The sequence below is a fragment of the Cucurbita maxima genome, unplaced genomic scaffold, assembly GCF_002738345.1.
Source record: "Cucurbita maxima cultivar Rimu unplaced genomic scaffold, Cmax_1.0 Cma_Scf00004, whole genome shotgun sequence".
Lineage (NCBI taxonomy): Eukaryota > Viridiplantae > Streptophyta > Magnoliopsida > Cucurbitales > Cucurbitaceae > Cucurbita > Cucurbita maxima.
In genome coordinates, this window is record NW_019272020.1 from 2461327 (window position 1) to 2476548 (window position 15222).

At 36.7% G+C, this 15222-nt stretch overlaps 2 protein-coding genes across 6 annotated transcripts in view; both read right to left on the minus strand.

The window, feature by feature from the left end:
* Positions 1–2370: 2370 nt before the first annotated feature.
* On the minus strand, positions 2371–5251 carry LOC111478700 (nodulation protein H-like). Of its 4 annotated transcripts, none has more exons than XM_023123110.1 (7): positions 5144–5251; positions 4727–4992; positions 4216–4445; positions 3880–4138; positions 3280–3459; positions 3022–3177; positions 2371–2889 (listed from the first exon to the last, which is right to left on the minus strand). In XM_023123110.1, exons 2-7 carry the CDS (start codon positions 4754–4756, stop codon positions 2722–2724), a joined length of 1023 nt encoding a protein of 340 aa, XP_022978878.1. In that variant the 5' UTR covers positions 4757–4992; positions 5144–5251; the 3' UTR covers positions 2371–2721. The 4 variants fall into 4 exon arrangements, with proteins under 4 accessions (XP_022978878.1, XP_022978879.1, XP_022978877.1 ...); XM_023123111.1 differs by having other exon boundaries at positions 5075–5244; XM_023123109.1 differs by having other exon boundaries at positions 4727–5244.
* A 1598-nt stretch (positions 5252–6849) lies between these two features.
* The window catches only part of LOC111478049, a 10372-nt gene continuing 1999 nt past the window's right edge, over positions 6850–15222 (minus strand). The window contains exons 4-13 of one of the 2 annotated variants that reach the window (XM_023122127.1): positions 14729–14838; positions 14480–14615; positions 14205–14303; positions 13457–13562; positions 13267–13377; positions 12935–13194; positions 12695–12871; positions 12331–12528; positions 7390–7716; positions 6850–7240 (exon numbers count right to left, since the gene is read on the minus strand). In XM_023122127.1, coding sequence (XP_022977895.1) covers positions 7148–7240; positions 7390–7716; positions 12331–12528; positions 12695–12871; positions 12935–13194; positions 13267–13377; positions 13457–13562; positions 14205–14303; positions 14480–14615; positions 14729–14838 — 1617 coding nt within the window. In that variant the 3' untranslated portion in view covers positions 6850–7147. Of the gene's footprint in view, positions 7241–7389; positions 7717–12330; positions 12529–12694; positions 12872–12934; positions 13378–13456; positions 13563–14204; positions 14304–14479; positions 14616–14728; positions 14839–15222 lie in introns of both variants that reach the window. The other variant, XM_023122126.1, reaches the window with a different exon arrangement.

A 15222-nucleotide genomic window follows, 5' to 3' on the forward strand; every position in this document is an offset into this window, starting at 1 on the left:
AGTTTGAACGACAAAAAAGTGGCGTCGAGTCTTAAGCCTCAAGTCATTTGAATGAAATACTCACAAAGTAAGTACCAATGTTGATACGTATTGCTGTCAGTCTCACGGTTTTAAAATGCATCTACTTCAACTAGTGCCTTGCACAATCCTGTGATTGACTTTGATACCATTTGTAATAGCTCAAGTCTACCGCTAGCAAATATTGTTCACTTTGGTCTGTTACCAGTTTTAAAATATGTCTGTTATGAAGAGATTTTCACACTTCAATGAACGTGAGATCTCATGGATTTTGAATATTAAATTTATACGAAACGTAATGGTACGTAACCATGATATGATATGTATATGGAAATATTCTTACATTATCCATTTCCATTTCCATTGAAAGCTATATAATGTTTTTACATTTCTTTCATCAAAGCAATAATCCAAGTAATTACATAAAACTTCCATTAGGTTAGCTATAAAATTTAAGCGCATATATCACACGAGGACCGACTTTGCCTTTTCTGGCCCGACATGAAATGTTTCATAAGTGAAATAGTTATTCGTCCATCAACTTTTTGAGATGGTAACTGACGTCTTATCGACTTAATTTATGCTCTAAGAGCACAACACAATATTCATACCAAATAAAAATTCAATTCATGCATCCATAAATCATATATATAGCTTACATTATGACGGATGCAACACCCTTTCATCTTTCTTTTTTGTTCCTTGTGGAGAAATAACCAATAATAATAATACTGCAGTTTTAGTTCTGAATGGAATGGCCAACTCCAGGGCTGTGCCCGGGGGTGGTTGGCCTGAAGTCATCCATCTTCCGACCGGGAGACGAACCCGCCGCAGCTGCTGTAGGAGGGTTCGGGTTGGTCGATCCGTTTCCTTCATCAACACTTTTACCATGGAATTGGAAATGACCGTCTTTTGCAGGCCTCTCAGAGAGTTGGTGATTTGTGTCGGCTTTCAATGGCCTGCTCAGGACAGAATCTGTAACATAACATAAAACTATAAGGGCAGTGAAAAGAAAGGCAAAGCTTAGCTTGGTTGGCGCCATAGATTTGAAGTTGAACAAATTCCAACCAAGCTGTGATGAGATCTGAGAAGGGTGAAGAGAGAGTATATGCAAGAACAGCATAAACTAAAGAGCTATTTATAGGAGGAGCGTTAAGGGGTGCTATGAGTTACTGTGAAGCCCACCAAAGCAGTGGAGTGGAGGTCCCTTTTTCGGCTCCCAATTGACCAATATAAAAACACAACTAATTAGAATTCTTAATGGGGGCTTAATTAATTGAGTTCTAAACTTTGACTTTTAGTTTCTCACAAAAAGGGAATAGGAGTTGACCACTGATAGTGCAATCAGATTAATTTGAGAATTAATTAAGAAGCTTTGGAAACAATTCTCTGCTCCTACCAAAGTTCAAGCTTACGAGGAATTTTTAGTGTATCACTCAAATTTTGTTTGTAAATTGCTAATCCGCCTCTGTGAAATTCTATGTCGGTTAGAAAGGGGTTTTATATTAGGGTATAGAAACTCTCTCTATCAAACGCGTTTTAAAGTCGTGAGGCTGACGACGATACATTACGGATCAAAGCTGACAATTTCTGCTAACGATGGGTTTGGGCTATTACAAATGAGATCAGATCCAATCATCGAGCGGTGTGCCAACAAGGACACTGGCCTCCAAGGAGGGTGGATTGTAAAATCTCACCTCGGTTGGAAAGGTTTTATACTAGGGTGTGGATATCTCTCCCTATCAGACACACTTTAAAGTCATGAGACTGATAGCGATACGTAACACTAAAATGAACAATATCTGCTAGCAATGAATTTGGACGGCCGAATCTACTAACATCAAATCAGTATAGAAAATGTGAAAAACATGGTTTTAGTCAAAATTTAAGATATGGGCGAATTCATGCATGTCTCTGGAAACCGTAAGAAAAAAAAAAGATTGTAACTTTATGGACGTTTTGTTGAATGGAGTGAGTATGAATTCACGTGTTTTATTCATATATGAAGAAGAATATGACACTTTTTTTTGTTCATCTTTTCTGGACAATTACATGAGGAGTGTTGAACCGATACTAATTTGTTGAAAATAAGAATCTGTTCTGATACCAATTTGTAGAAGTAAACGCTCGCTATGAAACTAACTTGTTAAAATAACACTCACGAGGCTGGAAAGGAAGCTGGAAAGGAGATGTCGAAAGGAGAGGGACAAGAGACCAAAGAAATTTTGAAAAACTATTTTCTATTACACTTTATTTAACTCAATACTCTTTTTTAACTCTTGCTCCCTAACTAATTTCATTCCCAACAAAGAGTAGGATTGGCTTGGCTGCAAGGTATGTGTCCCAAAATATACTGAAGTTTCTCTTGTTTTGATTAAATTTTTGTTCAAGAAAACATCCTCAGTTTGTTTACATGCCCCTTTGTCAGAAAAGCTCATACTTTTGCAGATTGAATGAGACAATAACACTATCACAACAGTTAGCTAACATTTACAATTCAGTTTGGTCAAACAGACTATAAACCAAAAAGGGTTGGTCCTCAATCAATGAAGGCTGATTGAGAGGGAAGAAACATTCGTAACACTCCAATGAACATCAGGCAAACACAGTCCAAACTGGTTAAGCTTCTTTGTTTTGGGAAGAACTGGCAAGGCATTACCCTTTCCAACCATCTCAAAAGTCGAGCAAAAAACGATATATAGCTCAGTAATCTGCGTGAAGAAGATGCTCGTAAGCAGTTCCGTTCAGAATCACCTTAACATCGTCCCAGTTCTTGATGTAATCAGACAATTGTCCTGTGTGTATCTTCACTTGGCGGCTTCTTAGTTCCATTTGTGGCAGATTAAGAAACTCTTGTACATCTTTCAGTCTCTGCAACAAGAATGGTGGGGATTTTATTTGACCGTCAAATCAAAGCTTCAAAAGATGAGGGAAAAGCCAATGCAGCAGAGTTGCAATGGGTTAGCACCAAGCAATGAACAATCCAAACCGATTAAGTCTCACCGTTCGATTATTGATTAGGTCCTCGTAGTACACAATGATGTGCCTTGTGTTACCAAAGTACTCCAAGGCCTTAGAAATTGTTGACTCCATTCCCTCCAGATCAGAGACCAACGATGTCGAATTTATGACAGGCTTGTACTTCGAAAGTGCATCGGCCTGAAAGACAGTTCAATCGGCCATATCTTTAAGACCCTGAGTAACAGAAAGAAAATCGAGACAACAATAGCAAGTGAGAAAGAGAGCGCAAGGGAGAGAAACCTCTTCTAGAGAATGCACATGTGATTTGTGGGTTCCATTCAACATCTTAGCATAACGATCATAGGAATTTGCAAGAACCGAAACAATACGACGTAGTAGGTTTCTTCGGAAGATAAAAATCGTAGAAACACCTCTCTGGTTGAAGTAGTCTGCTATTTCTTCATGATGCTGCATCAATCCCTATTCAAACAAAATACCATAAGCTACCTCTTCCAACCATCAAGTGAAGCCCTCAGTCGAAACAAATTAAACTGGGAATGAAATGAACACGGTACTATGTCGTGCAACTACATGATTTTTAGCACGGATCAGGTTGACAACATTCCACATACTGAGATGCATTTATGAGGAGTAAATTAGTCCGTTACCTATCGCTATCAGCCTCACGGTTTTAAAACGCGTCTTCTAGGGAGAGGTTTCCACACCCTTATAAGGAATGCTTCGTTCTCCTCTTCAACCGAACATGCATCTATAGTGTAAAAATTTCATTACTAAGCTTCAAAGATTACGCATACTAGGCACACACATTACACATAGGTAGAAGTAGCGTCTATAAGTTTAAGTCTCGAACACGAAAAATAAAACGGGACCCTTAGTTACCTGATTAAGCATCCATTTGAAGCCAACTGCAGCAGAGCAATGGTTCTTAGAAGCACTACTGAGCCAGTCCAAATTGTAAATCCTATCCAGAGTCTGTACAATTGAGGTAATATTTTTTCGCCGATCCAAAACAGAAAACACCTCACCATTAGAGGAGACATTAACATGACTGTTGAGAAGACTCTCAAACCAGCCACTTCCTGACCGCTGCATCGACACGATTGCAAAGAATCTTACTGGATTGTCGAAGCATTCAGCCCTGATACAACACAAAAGCTGAGTATTGAGTGATCTTAAACTTTTGAAATCATGATTAGAAGCATAAATTTCAAGTACCTGCTAAAAGTTTTGGGTCTTGGATAATGCTCACGAGGAACTTTTGTTAGTCTAATACTTTTTTCAGGATAGTCAGCGATTTGAACCCTCAGGAATCTGGCCTTGGTGTGAGTGTTCAACTGCTTCACACAGATTGAACATATGGAAACACTACAGACCATTGCAAACATCAACACTGCCATCCTCAACAACAGAGGAGATTTCTTGGGAGGTTTTAGAATCAGAGTATCCTGGGAAATCATGAAAGAGGAAAAATACGTTACAGTTCGTTAAGCTCCCTTAAATAACAACGGAAGCTGCATGAATTAAAGAACAAAAAAGATGACCTGCACAAGGCAAATTGTTCGGAAAACTAAGAAAACGAACTTCTTAACCTCAAAATAATCGAACATTCAAACTATGAAACCTAGAAGAAAGGAAAATGTTTTGAAACCCGGAATCTGCATGAAGCGAAACCAGAAACTCTCGATTTTAAAAGGTAAAGTGCAGGCAAAGAAGAAAGATAGAATACCTGGTTGAAGAAACAGATACTTTCGGCCATGGGTATTACAAGAAAAACAGCAAAAAAGGGAACAGAGGTCAAATTTTGGGACCAAACCGTCAACCCCGTTCGTCTACTAAGCCCAGCGGCTGCAGATTTGCTTCAAAAATAGGCAAGAACGAGACCCAAAGAGAGAGACATTGGGGTTTAAGGTGAAGAAGATAAATTTGGACACGTGATGCACAGAAAGCAAGAACAAGAAGAAACGAGGTAACGCGTAATTTGAGGGGCTCCGTCTGCATTCAAATTCCAAACAAAAATTGAAATTTTGTTAGTACTCCGTACGAGTTATGGTGTTAGGTTCCGGCAAAATCTTACAAATCTTTAAATCAAAACTTTTGTCGTAGACCCAGACGGCGTAATGTGGAAAAGAACCGATAGATTTACCAAACACTAAACAAAGTGCAGAGGCGCGTCAAAGAATGAAGGTGGGGGCAATGCGAGTACCCCTTTGCTACACTGTAATGCCCTTTTCGTTTCAAATGGATATAAATAAAGCAATGGTTAAATTACAAATTAATTTGTTCTTAGCAACAGTGAAACCCTGGGCGTGATGCTCTAATTTAATGCATCGAATCCCTTTTCCCAGAAAAATTTAAAAAGGACAGTCCAGAGAGGCAGGTCCTGATCCCTCCCATTATTTAACACTGGATATCATTTGTTTATGCTCAATCATGTATTCTTCTCTTTCTGTCTTCTTCTTCTACAAAATCAGCCCAACAAAAGCCGATAATATGTTTGAGTTGTTACAATGGTATTAGAATCCGGCATCGAGCGGTATATCAGCAACGATAATCTCAAAGAGGGCGAATGTAAGATCTTTGTGATTGATAAAATATAATATTACAGAGGAGAAAGATAGTTTGAAAAAATAATTTTAGTAATATTGGGAGTAGTCTTGATCGGAAGATAACTAAAAAAGGATGAGCAGCAGCCATCATTAACCTCAATGAATGCATGCACAACAACCAATTCTTGTAACCATCATTCCCCCATGCTTCTGAGCGCTTCTCAAAACACCTCATTTTCTTCAATTATTTCTTTTGAAGAATGTGTTTATATTATTTTAATTAACTAAAATAAATCTCAATGTCTATAAATGAGATAATAAAACAATCTAATTCAATTTTTCCACGTAAACATGTTATGATATATTATATTAAAGAAAAATGATAACAAATGTGACACATTTTCTTTTTTTATATTAAACAGAAGCCAATTTGTCAATTCAATTATTATTATTTACCAAATTTTAAACTCTATAATCTATCGGCCTGCAGGTTGCGTTGATTATTTTTATTTATTATTATTATTATTTTTATTGTTGACTTTTAATAAACCGTCTTATCGCAGTTTTGATAAATAATTTGAAGTGGATTTCTTCAAACAAAGCATGTCATGATGCTTGTATAGATTTGTTTTCTAAGTTTAAATTATGGGTTGAAATTTTGTAGCCTTTCCTTAAAAGGAGATAAACTCTACAATGGAAAATAGTATTTATAAGGTTAAAAGAGGGAGTGCCTTAAAATTGAAGCTTCAGAATGAAGAAAGTTGGTGATCAAAACGTGCACCCCACGCTGATATGATCATCAAATGCATAAAAATAAACCAAAGTGGAAACCCATTTATGCCAATGTTCTGACTACTGAATTATTATAAGGTTTTTTTTTTTTGCCTAAATATGTGACAGATGGCTATGTGCTCTTTTTAAATTAATGCGTCTTCGGAGAATCTTAGAGGGTGCTCGTTCTTCGCTGTTTGTGCACTTTTGTTTTATGTGCTCTAACCTTTTTTGCTCCATAAGGGCTCATCTCCCTAAATATGACCCCAAGTCCCACCACCTGCTATAAAGAAATGATAGAGATAAGTGATAAACTATTAGCAAAGATTTTACTGTTCGTACAAATAATTCACTATCCATATTCAGTTAGTTTCTTCATTTTCAAGATATCGTAATCTACTATATCAACCAAATTTTAATGTCAATAATACCCAATAACTTAGTTCTACAAGTTATATCACTAAGGGTTGAGTATTGAATAAATCAAATTTGAAGTTTACTCGTATCGATATTGTTCCACGAATCAAATGTGTTACAAGAAGAAGAAAAAACATCTTCTTTACAGTTGTGATTGAAATCCATTGCTATGCACATTCAGATCTAAGTTACATATTCCCGAACTGCTCGATTGCACATCCGCCAATCCCATAAATATAATAAAAGAACCCAAGGGTCATTAATCGTTGGACGGACGTTTATGTACATTGGGAGCTCTGGCATATACAAAGATGGTATACAAGTATTTTACACAATGAATGAAATAATGTCAGGCAAATAATAATAAACAAATGAACCCCATCATAATAAAGCTACAATTTTTACATGCCAACTTATGCAAATATTTGCTGGATGACCATCTCTGCATTTCCATTATACTGTGCAAGAAGATGAATGGCATCAGCTCTGGGCAAAGCAAGAAACTCCTGAACCAATGCACAAAAACTTCGCATCATAAATATGGAGAAAACCTACAACAGAAGGACTATAGAAAACCACATTTTTTTCTACCAAATATAATTTGAGACCATATATGGGATGATAGAAGTTCATTGTACAAGTTGAGATTACCTACCATGACTTTAAGAATTGCACTTTCGTCACATGCATCTCTAGATGACGCTTGCGTAGGACTGCTGCCATCTCCTGTGGTTCTTGCACCCGAAGATTTTGCGACTTGGGAAGAACCGGGGGTGCAACTATCTGAATTTGATTTCAATAGCCCAGCGGAAGTAGAAAGCAGAGGGGGATTAACTTCCTTCAAGGAATCAATCTTTAAGAGACTTTCAAACCGATCCTTGCACATTTGAAGTTTAAACCATTCACTATGAGAGTAAAGTGTGGTTTTCATCAACTTCATTAGTTGTGGTTCTTCAATACCAAGTCTCCTACCAAAAGCAACCTGTCAAAAATGTAAAATTTTCTGTCACATTGCTATATATTTACAGATACCAGCGTATTCTGTTCTCTTCCTGATAGAGAGAATTTTGGAGGTACAAGGTTTATCTCCTGGGTCAATGTTCTAATACCATGATCACATTCTTTTACCTCCTCGCATATATGACTATCTTGCATTTACACTTCGGAAGTGTGTAATAGAAAATACAGTCCCATACGATTTGTGGTCTACAAATGGAACCATTACAAACAAGAAGGAAAAAAAGCTGTATCTAAAAACTGTTTAAAATCTAGAAAACGATTGTTGTACTTTCAACATACAGCTATAATGCCTCATGCCCAATACTTAGAATCTGAATTCGGCACCTAGTTTTGCGGCTGTAACAGTCCTATGATCTGGACATGCCATGTAATGCCTTGAGCTCAACCTGATGTGTCTTGAGCTGCTTTTGAGATTGAAGAGTAACTCCACAAACCAAAATGAATCATTTCAACATATTTTGTACTCTCTCGCGTGATTTCTAAGAGAACTTATACACTTGCCCTATCACATAATCACTCTAATCTCAGTGCGAATTCATCCATGCGTCCCTTCACCTTGAAGCCAACCAAGATCCGCTTTGTGCTCCCCCCTCTCCAACCTCGAGAGTCATAATAACAGCTCTAAAACATCAAGTTCTTTAAAACAAAAACCTATCCCAAAATTAATCCCAAGGCCAGAATGGTGGAAGGACGTCCAGATCTAGATTAAAAGAGAAGGACTCGTGAAAAAAGGATAACTCCAGTCCGGACATTGGAAAGGAGATTCTAAAAGCTGTTAGACAGACTAATCTCCCACATTTTTGTTTTTAGTAATTTCCTATGTTTTAGGAGGACAATCCACCATGGTTGAGTCATGATTCAATTGATGAAGTAATGGTTATTATACAACTTGTATAAATATTCATAAACATCAATGAAGATGGTACCCAACAAAACTTCAATTCAATCTTGAGTACTTTAACTCAAAAGTATTAAAATTCCCTCTATTTGAGTCTTACAAATTATTCAAAATAGATTGAAAAAATAGCTACTAGGCAAACACCTTGTACCTCTACTTATGAGATATACATAACTTGATTGCAGACTTAGGACTGCAACAATTTGGTATCAGAGTCAACAGTTATGGTTGAATCTATTCAAGAACTGCTTACCAAACTCTTCAATTTACTCTTATCTGAACAAGAGGCCAATCAAGCTGTTATGAGAAGGTTGAACAGTTTCATACCAAATTAGATGTATGTCCTTTTGACTTTGAAGCCACAAAAAAGGGCCTAACTTCTTTCCGTGCTGAAAGTCAAATAAAAAACAAGGAGGGATAAAAGGGATTTCTGGGGCAACCATTTCTAAAAATTTTGGAGAAAACTTGATTGTATCAAAATTAAGAAACTTAAACTTCCCTCGCTTCAACCCATTCTCCCTTCTTTCTTTCCATTTCTTCCCTAGTGAGTCGTTTTACTAATGGTTGGTGTGTGAATATGCAATTGGTGAATTGCGTTTGTTAGTTCGACTGGTTGTGGCCCTTGAATATATTTTCCTTTCGTACAAGCAAAAATACTCATTGCGGTTACCCAGTCCTGTGGCTAGTGGAGCTCCCCCTCAACTGATATAGACTTTTGCAATTTGCTCATATTTTTGCAATCTGCTGAGATACAACTGAATCTTCTAATTTTGAGTTAAAATTTCAGCTCTTGAAATTTGTTCGAGTTCTCTCCCACTGACCCCGTTTGTTTTAGCTTGGTGAGCTCCCCCAATTTATTGCTTTGGATGGGAGGTCCAAACTGCAAGTTGCATTGGTGGACAAACTCTGTCCAGGTGGGATTCGAAGTATCCTATACCATCTGTAAAAATCATAGTTAGAGCAATTCTCTTTAAATGATAAGAGGCTAAGCTCACATTTTCTTCTCCAGGTGTCAATTGATGTCAAAAAAACTGTTGACAACAGCTAATCCAATCCAAGGGATCTTCCAACCCATTGAAGCAAGGAAAGTCAAGTTCTGTGTGGTACAATCAAGTTTCCTCCCTAATTTTTAGAACTTAGTGCTCCAAAAATCCCCTTATCTCTTGTTGTTTTTGTTCGACATTCAATTTGAAATAGTCAGACCCTTCTTTGTGGATTCCAAATCAAGAGATATGACATCCAATTTGGCACGAACCTGCTCAACCTTCTCATTACCGGCTTAATTGCTACGTTGTTCAAATAAGAGTAAATATAAGAGTTTGATAAGTTGTTCTATAACAAAGAGTTTGATAAGTTGTTCTATAACAAAGAGTTTGATAAGTTGTTCTATAGCAAATTCACCCATAACTATTAGTTCTGATACCAAATTGTTACGCCCATGGTCTGCAATCGAGTTAAGGGTCTCTTGTAAGTGAGGTACAAAGTGTTTGCGTGGATGAAGAAGTAGAATTTTTTTTTTTTTTTTAATCTATTTGAATAACTGTAAACCTCAAATAGAGAGAACCAAAATGTCTCTGTTGAGTATTCAAGACTGAACTGATTTTTTTTTTTTTTTTTGTACCATCTTCACTGATGTTCATAAATATTTATATAAGTTGTATAACAATCATTGCTATATAATTAAATCGTGCACCATGAAGGATAATTCTCCTAAAAAAAAGGAGATAACTAAAAATAGAAATGGAAGTATAGGACTCCAATATAATAAAAAAAAACTATAAAAAAAAACATAAAGAAAATTTCAACCAACTAAAAATAATTTAAATTGGTTAGCCTTCAATTATTCTTCTTTTCCAAGTCATCGTCGGTGGGTTCCATACATGGTTGTTGCTTTCTTCCATGAGTGTAAAGTGCTACTTTTCATCTTTGGTTCACAACCTAGCCTACAAGAGTCTTCAAGATGAGTGCAAAAAAAAAAAAAAAAAAAAAAAAGGCCCTTTCCCTTCTAGTCCTCATTAATCGCTTGTGCAGAAAGAATGAAAGAAGTCATGAATCACCGATCCATTTATAGTAATTGTGAAACTAAGGGGTGGCTACCAGTCTCCTAACAAAAAGATATCCGGCCTCAATACTTGTTATTAGGGCATTGCAGAATGATTCCTGGAAGGGCTGATGTGTCAAGCGAAAAGCTAGAATCTCCTAGGATATTGCTGCTAGGGCCTTGCTCCGATCTTGGTACTTTTAAAGAAACAATAAAGACTTCAATGGTATCTTGATTTTTAAGTGACTACATCATCAAAATTAGATGCTTCCCAAATGAAGCCTAATGATTTTTCTTGATTATTTAACCATCACCAGGCGAAACCTTTAGTGAGATAGGGTACATTGCAGAAAAATGGTGGGGAGGCAGATTAGGGAGGTGCAATGGTCAACCTTCCAAAGAAGATGGGACCCTTCTTCCAATAGGTTAGTCAAGCAAACATCCACTCCAATGGCTCCTAAAGAAAATGTTCAAATTTCCACTAAGAAACAATACTAAATGAGAAAATGAAGGTTTCTCTGCCTGAAGTCCCAAAAAATAGTCGTTCTCTCTGCCCCTCTGTCCAAAACATTCATCCCGATATTTAAGGAGATAGACGAGATAGACACTCAAACATGAGGGCCTTCTAGAAGATATAAAGTAGCTCCCACTAATATCAAACATTCCCTTCATCGTCATTAAAAATACATATATATATACAGAGAAATCCACCATCTGTACATTGAAGATGCGTTATGTAATATGGTTGAGCTCCAACTCTAAAACCCTCTGACCTCCTTCCTCTGTGGCCCAACCTTAGAATTGAGTAGAATAGAGAAAGGAGACTCCCAAGCTTAAAGCTCCCACCTTTTCTCCATGCTAATCACTCTCATCATATGCATATTCTCTCATTAACTTCTTGCACTATTTTCTCTATTTGCACTCCTTTTTCTTACTAATCTCTCTCTACAAATGCAAACAAGCATGCACTTTCTCTTATTTAAGTAATTTTAACCATTTTCATTTTAGTGAACTAATCATTTGAAAAACATGTTTATTTGAATCAAAGAAATGCTTCTTGAAATTATAATTGAGATAATTTTGGTTTTTTTTTTTTTTACAAGGAAACTTAAATTCAATATCAAAGAGAGGATAATAAAAAGGGGGAGAGGACAGATCCCCACCAACCCAAGGGGACTACGAAAAGGCTTCCCAATTGGCAAACATACGAACAAAAGAGTACCAATAAAAATCACTTGAAATAGAACACCAGCTAAAAGCAGAGACTAACAAGAAAGTCTTTGACTAGTCTCTTCCCCTTAGACGGTCCTCTAATTTCTTTCAAACCCAATTCTTTCTAATAGAACAAATTTTGATTAAAATATTGTTCATAAAACATCCTGAGTTTGCATGGCCCATCGTCAATAAGAGAACATACTACTAGCCTGTTTATAAGGGCAAGATCCAGAGGTATCAGCAATAAAAATGGTTGAATATTGGTACCTAAAATAATAATTTATATTGAAAAACACTTTTTCAGAGTGGATACCCCCCCCCCCCCAAAAAAAAAAAAAAAAAAAAGAGAGAGAGAGAGAGAGAGAGAAGAATTAAATTTAATAAATCTGGGGTGGGTTTCATTATTAGTAAGTTGCTCATACCTGAAGAGAATTAGCAAGAGCATTTATAGGGAAGCCTTTCCCAAAAATATCTTCGTTGGGCAGGAGCAAAGCCAACAAAGCCTCCTTTAATTGCTTCAACAAGGAAGGATCATCAGCGGCTAATGGGCCTAAGTGAGTGCATGCGACCCTCAAAGCACTAGAATAATCACCGGAACTAACCAGCTTCAAAAATTCAACCTGAAGCCATAGGAACGTCAAATAAATTGAAAAGAAATATGCAATAATTCTCATCAAGCCGCATACTCATGTAAACTTCCAAGATCCATCAATGGTGACTAGCTAATAGTGTATCAAGAATGATGAGTATAAAAGGAAAACTCACACTTAACCTCGTTCAATTTACCTGCTTAAGTTGGAATAGGAGAATAGGATTTTGTGCAAAAAACTTTGGATCCACGGCATTAATTTCTTCCACAACCTCAGCAGCCAATCTTTTACTTGCAAGTTCTCTAATGCCCAAGACAATCTCATATTTATCATCCTTGCCAGTAGATTCTAATGGTAAATGTTTTTCAAGGTTCTGCAGAAAAAAGTTCAGTCAGATAGTTTCATTAGATGAATTAAAATATAGTCATGGATGTACCTGTTGTTCCTTAGACATGGTCGTACTGGCCACAGTTGTAGTGCTAACTTCTTGTTTACTGCATCCACTGTAAGACAAGTCACGAAGTTCTCTATCATCATGTCTTCCTCTCCATCTCTTTCGCTTGCTCCTTTCTACAATCCCACGGTTCTTGTTTACTTGTAATGTTCTTGAATTTCCCACATGAATTAAATCACTAGTGCTACAATCTTCTCGATTGGACATTGGCTCCAATGAATATCGTAAGTCAGTCTCGGTACCTTGAGAACTAGTCACATCAGCAATATTTTCAGGAGAACTATCCACACGGGAATTGTTGACAGAAATTTCACCATCCGAAAGTTTACTGGTTGCATAGTCGACTTCAAGAGAGCAATTCCTTGATGAACAATACTCCAGCTCAGATTGATCAACTTTCAATGAACTAGAGCGATTCTGCATCCCTAATTATCAAGAAATGACAAACAGGTTTAAAAGGCATACAAGCTTATTGATAAAAAGGGATAAAAGTTTGAGTTTCACCAGAGAGAGCCCCACGACCAGAGTCCACAATTCCTCTGTAGATGCAATACTCACGAACAAGCTCATCAAGTACAGAAAGGTCCAATTTCATCCGGCACAACTCATTCTGCGATATGTATGTAAAACTCAATCAATGAGACCATCATGAAACTGAAACAAAATGAACAATACTATTTTAATTGACTAGATGATTGGAATCAAATGTCATAAGCACAAAAACACAAGAGAATAATGTAAATAATATAATATTTTAAATAATTAAAGAAAAGGTAAATATCAATACAACTGAGTAGATAGAACCATTCTTCATGCTAGAGAAAATCAAGAGATAAAGAGTGAGGATTCTACAGTCGGTAAATTTCAACAAAATTTTCAGAACAAACAACAAACTGTCTCCCAACTCTTAACAGATTTACTTCTACATACACTAAATTTTCATATGAACTATGGTCTTGCTCTTGCCTTACATGTCTCAATGATCCCACTTCCCATCAACCTTATATTTCAATACGAAGAACCATTTCTATTCACCAACCCATCAAGACAGTGTCACATCCTCTGTGTCCCATGCTAGTACCAATTACAAGCATGCCGTCCAATGAGGTTATGGTTCACACTGTCTAATGCAACATAAAGCAGCATAGAGTACTTTTAGCAGCTATACCCGAGATTTGTACAAAAAGAACCTAATAACAGTGAAGCATAGACCAGAAAGGATAAAATTATAAGCCTTCACGTAGATGCTAACCTGGAATGCATGAAATAAATCACCTTTGGTGAATCTCAAGCTATCAATTGCCCCCTGCCTTGTTAGCTCTACAGCATGTGCAAGAGCTTGAATGTCCACCTGCACTCATATTAAGATCAAAAAATAAGAGGCGAAGAAAATAACAACTCCTGGCAGCTAGTAACCATACACGCAAATAGGAGCAAACTCTCACGTTGTACCACATCACTAGATGGACTAACTAGAAGCTCAAGTTCTTTAAATTAAAATTCTAATTAAAAAATCAGGCATCTCACCTCATCAAATGGAGGTGCTTCATGCAGACTCTCCGTGGGCGTGGCAGGTGGATCACGTTCATCTAGAAGCAACCTCTCAGTGAGATCTGATATGGGAGACAACACGCCTTCACGAAAGCAAAAACCTTTATGTATGCTGCAAGAAAAGGCAAAGAATAATATAGGAACTTAAATTTTAGATTCAACAAAATTTTTATCAACTGATCTATTATGGGTGGGGGACAAGAAAAAAGAAAATGAAGAAAAAACCTTATCAAGTATCTCAAAGTCATTGAGAAGACTGGATCATATGCCTGCATATGAGCTCGTAGGACTGAGGACATTAACCCAGCAATATCAAACCTCCTACTTTCACACCACTGAAACATGAGAAAATGCACCTTCAGTAGAAAAACTAAATGCAGTTCCCAATTCCACCCTGTTCAGAGTCTTCAGACCACTGAAAGAGAACATATTGCACCTAGAACTAAAAATATCGAGTTGAAAGATGTTCTTTGAGAATTATGTTGTTCAGACTCCAAAGGATAAATTTTGCAACATATTCAACTTGAAAATTTTAAAATACACACAACATAAACATAAAAGAAAAAGCAACTATGAATGAAGAGATGCGAATTCACATCTCAAATAAAAATTAATAATGTTTATTTAAAATAAAATAAACTGTTTTTTATGAGTTTCCAAAGGAGAACAACTCTTCTTTAAAAATATGCAAAGAACAAAAAAAAAAAAAAAAAAAAAAA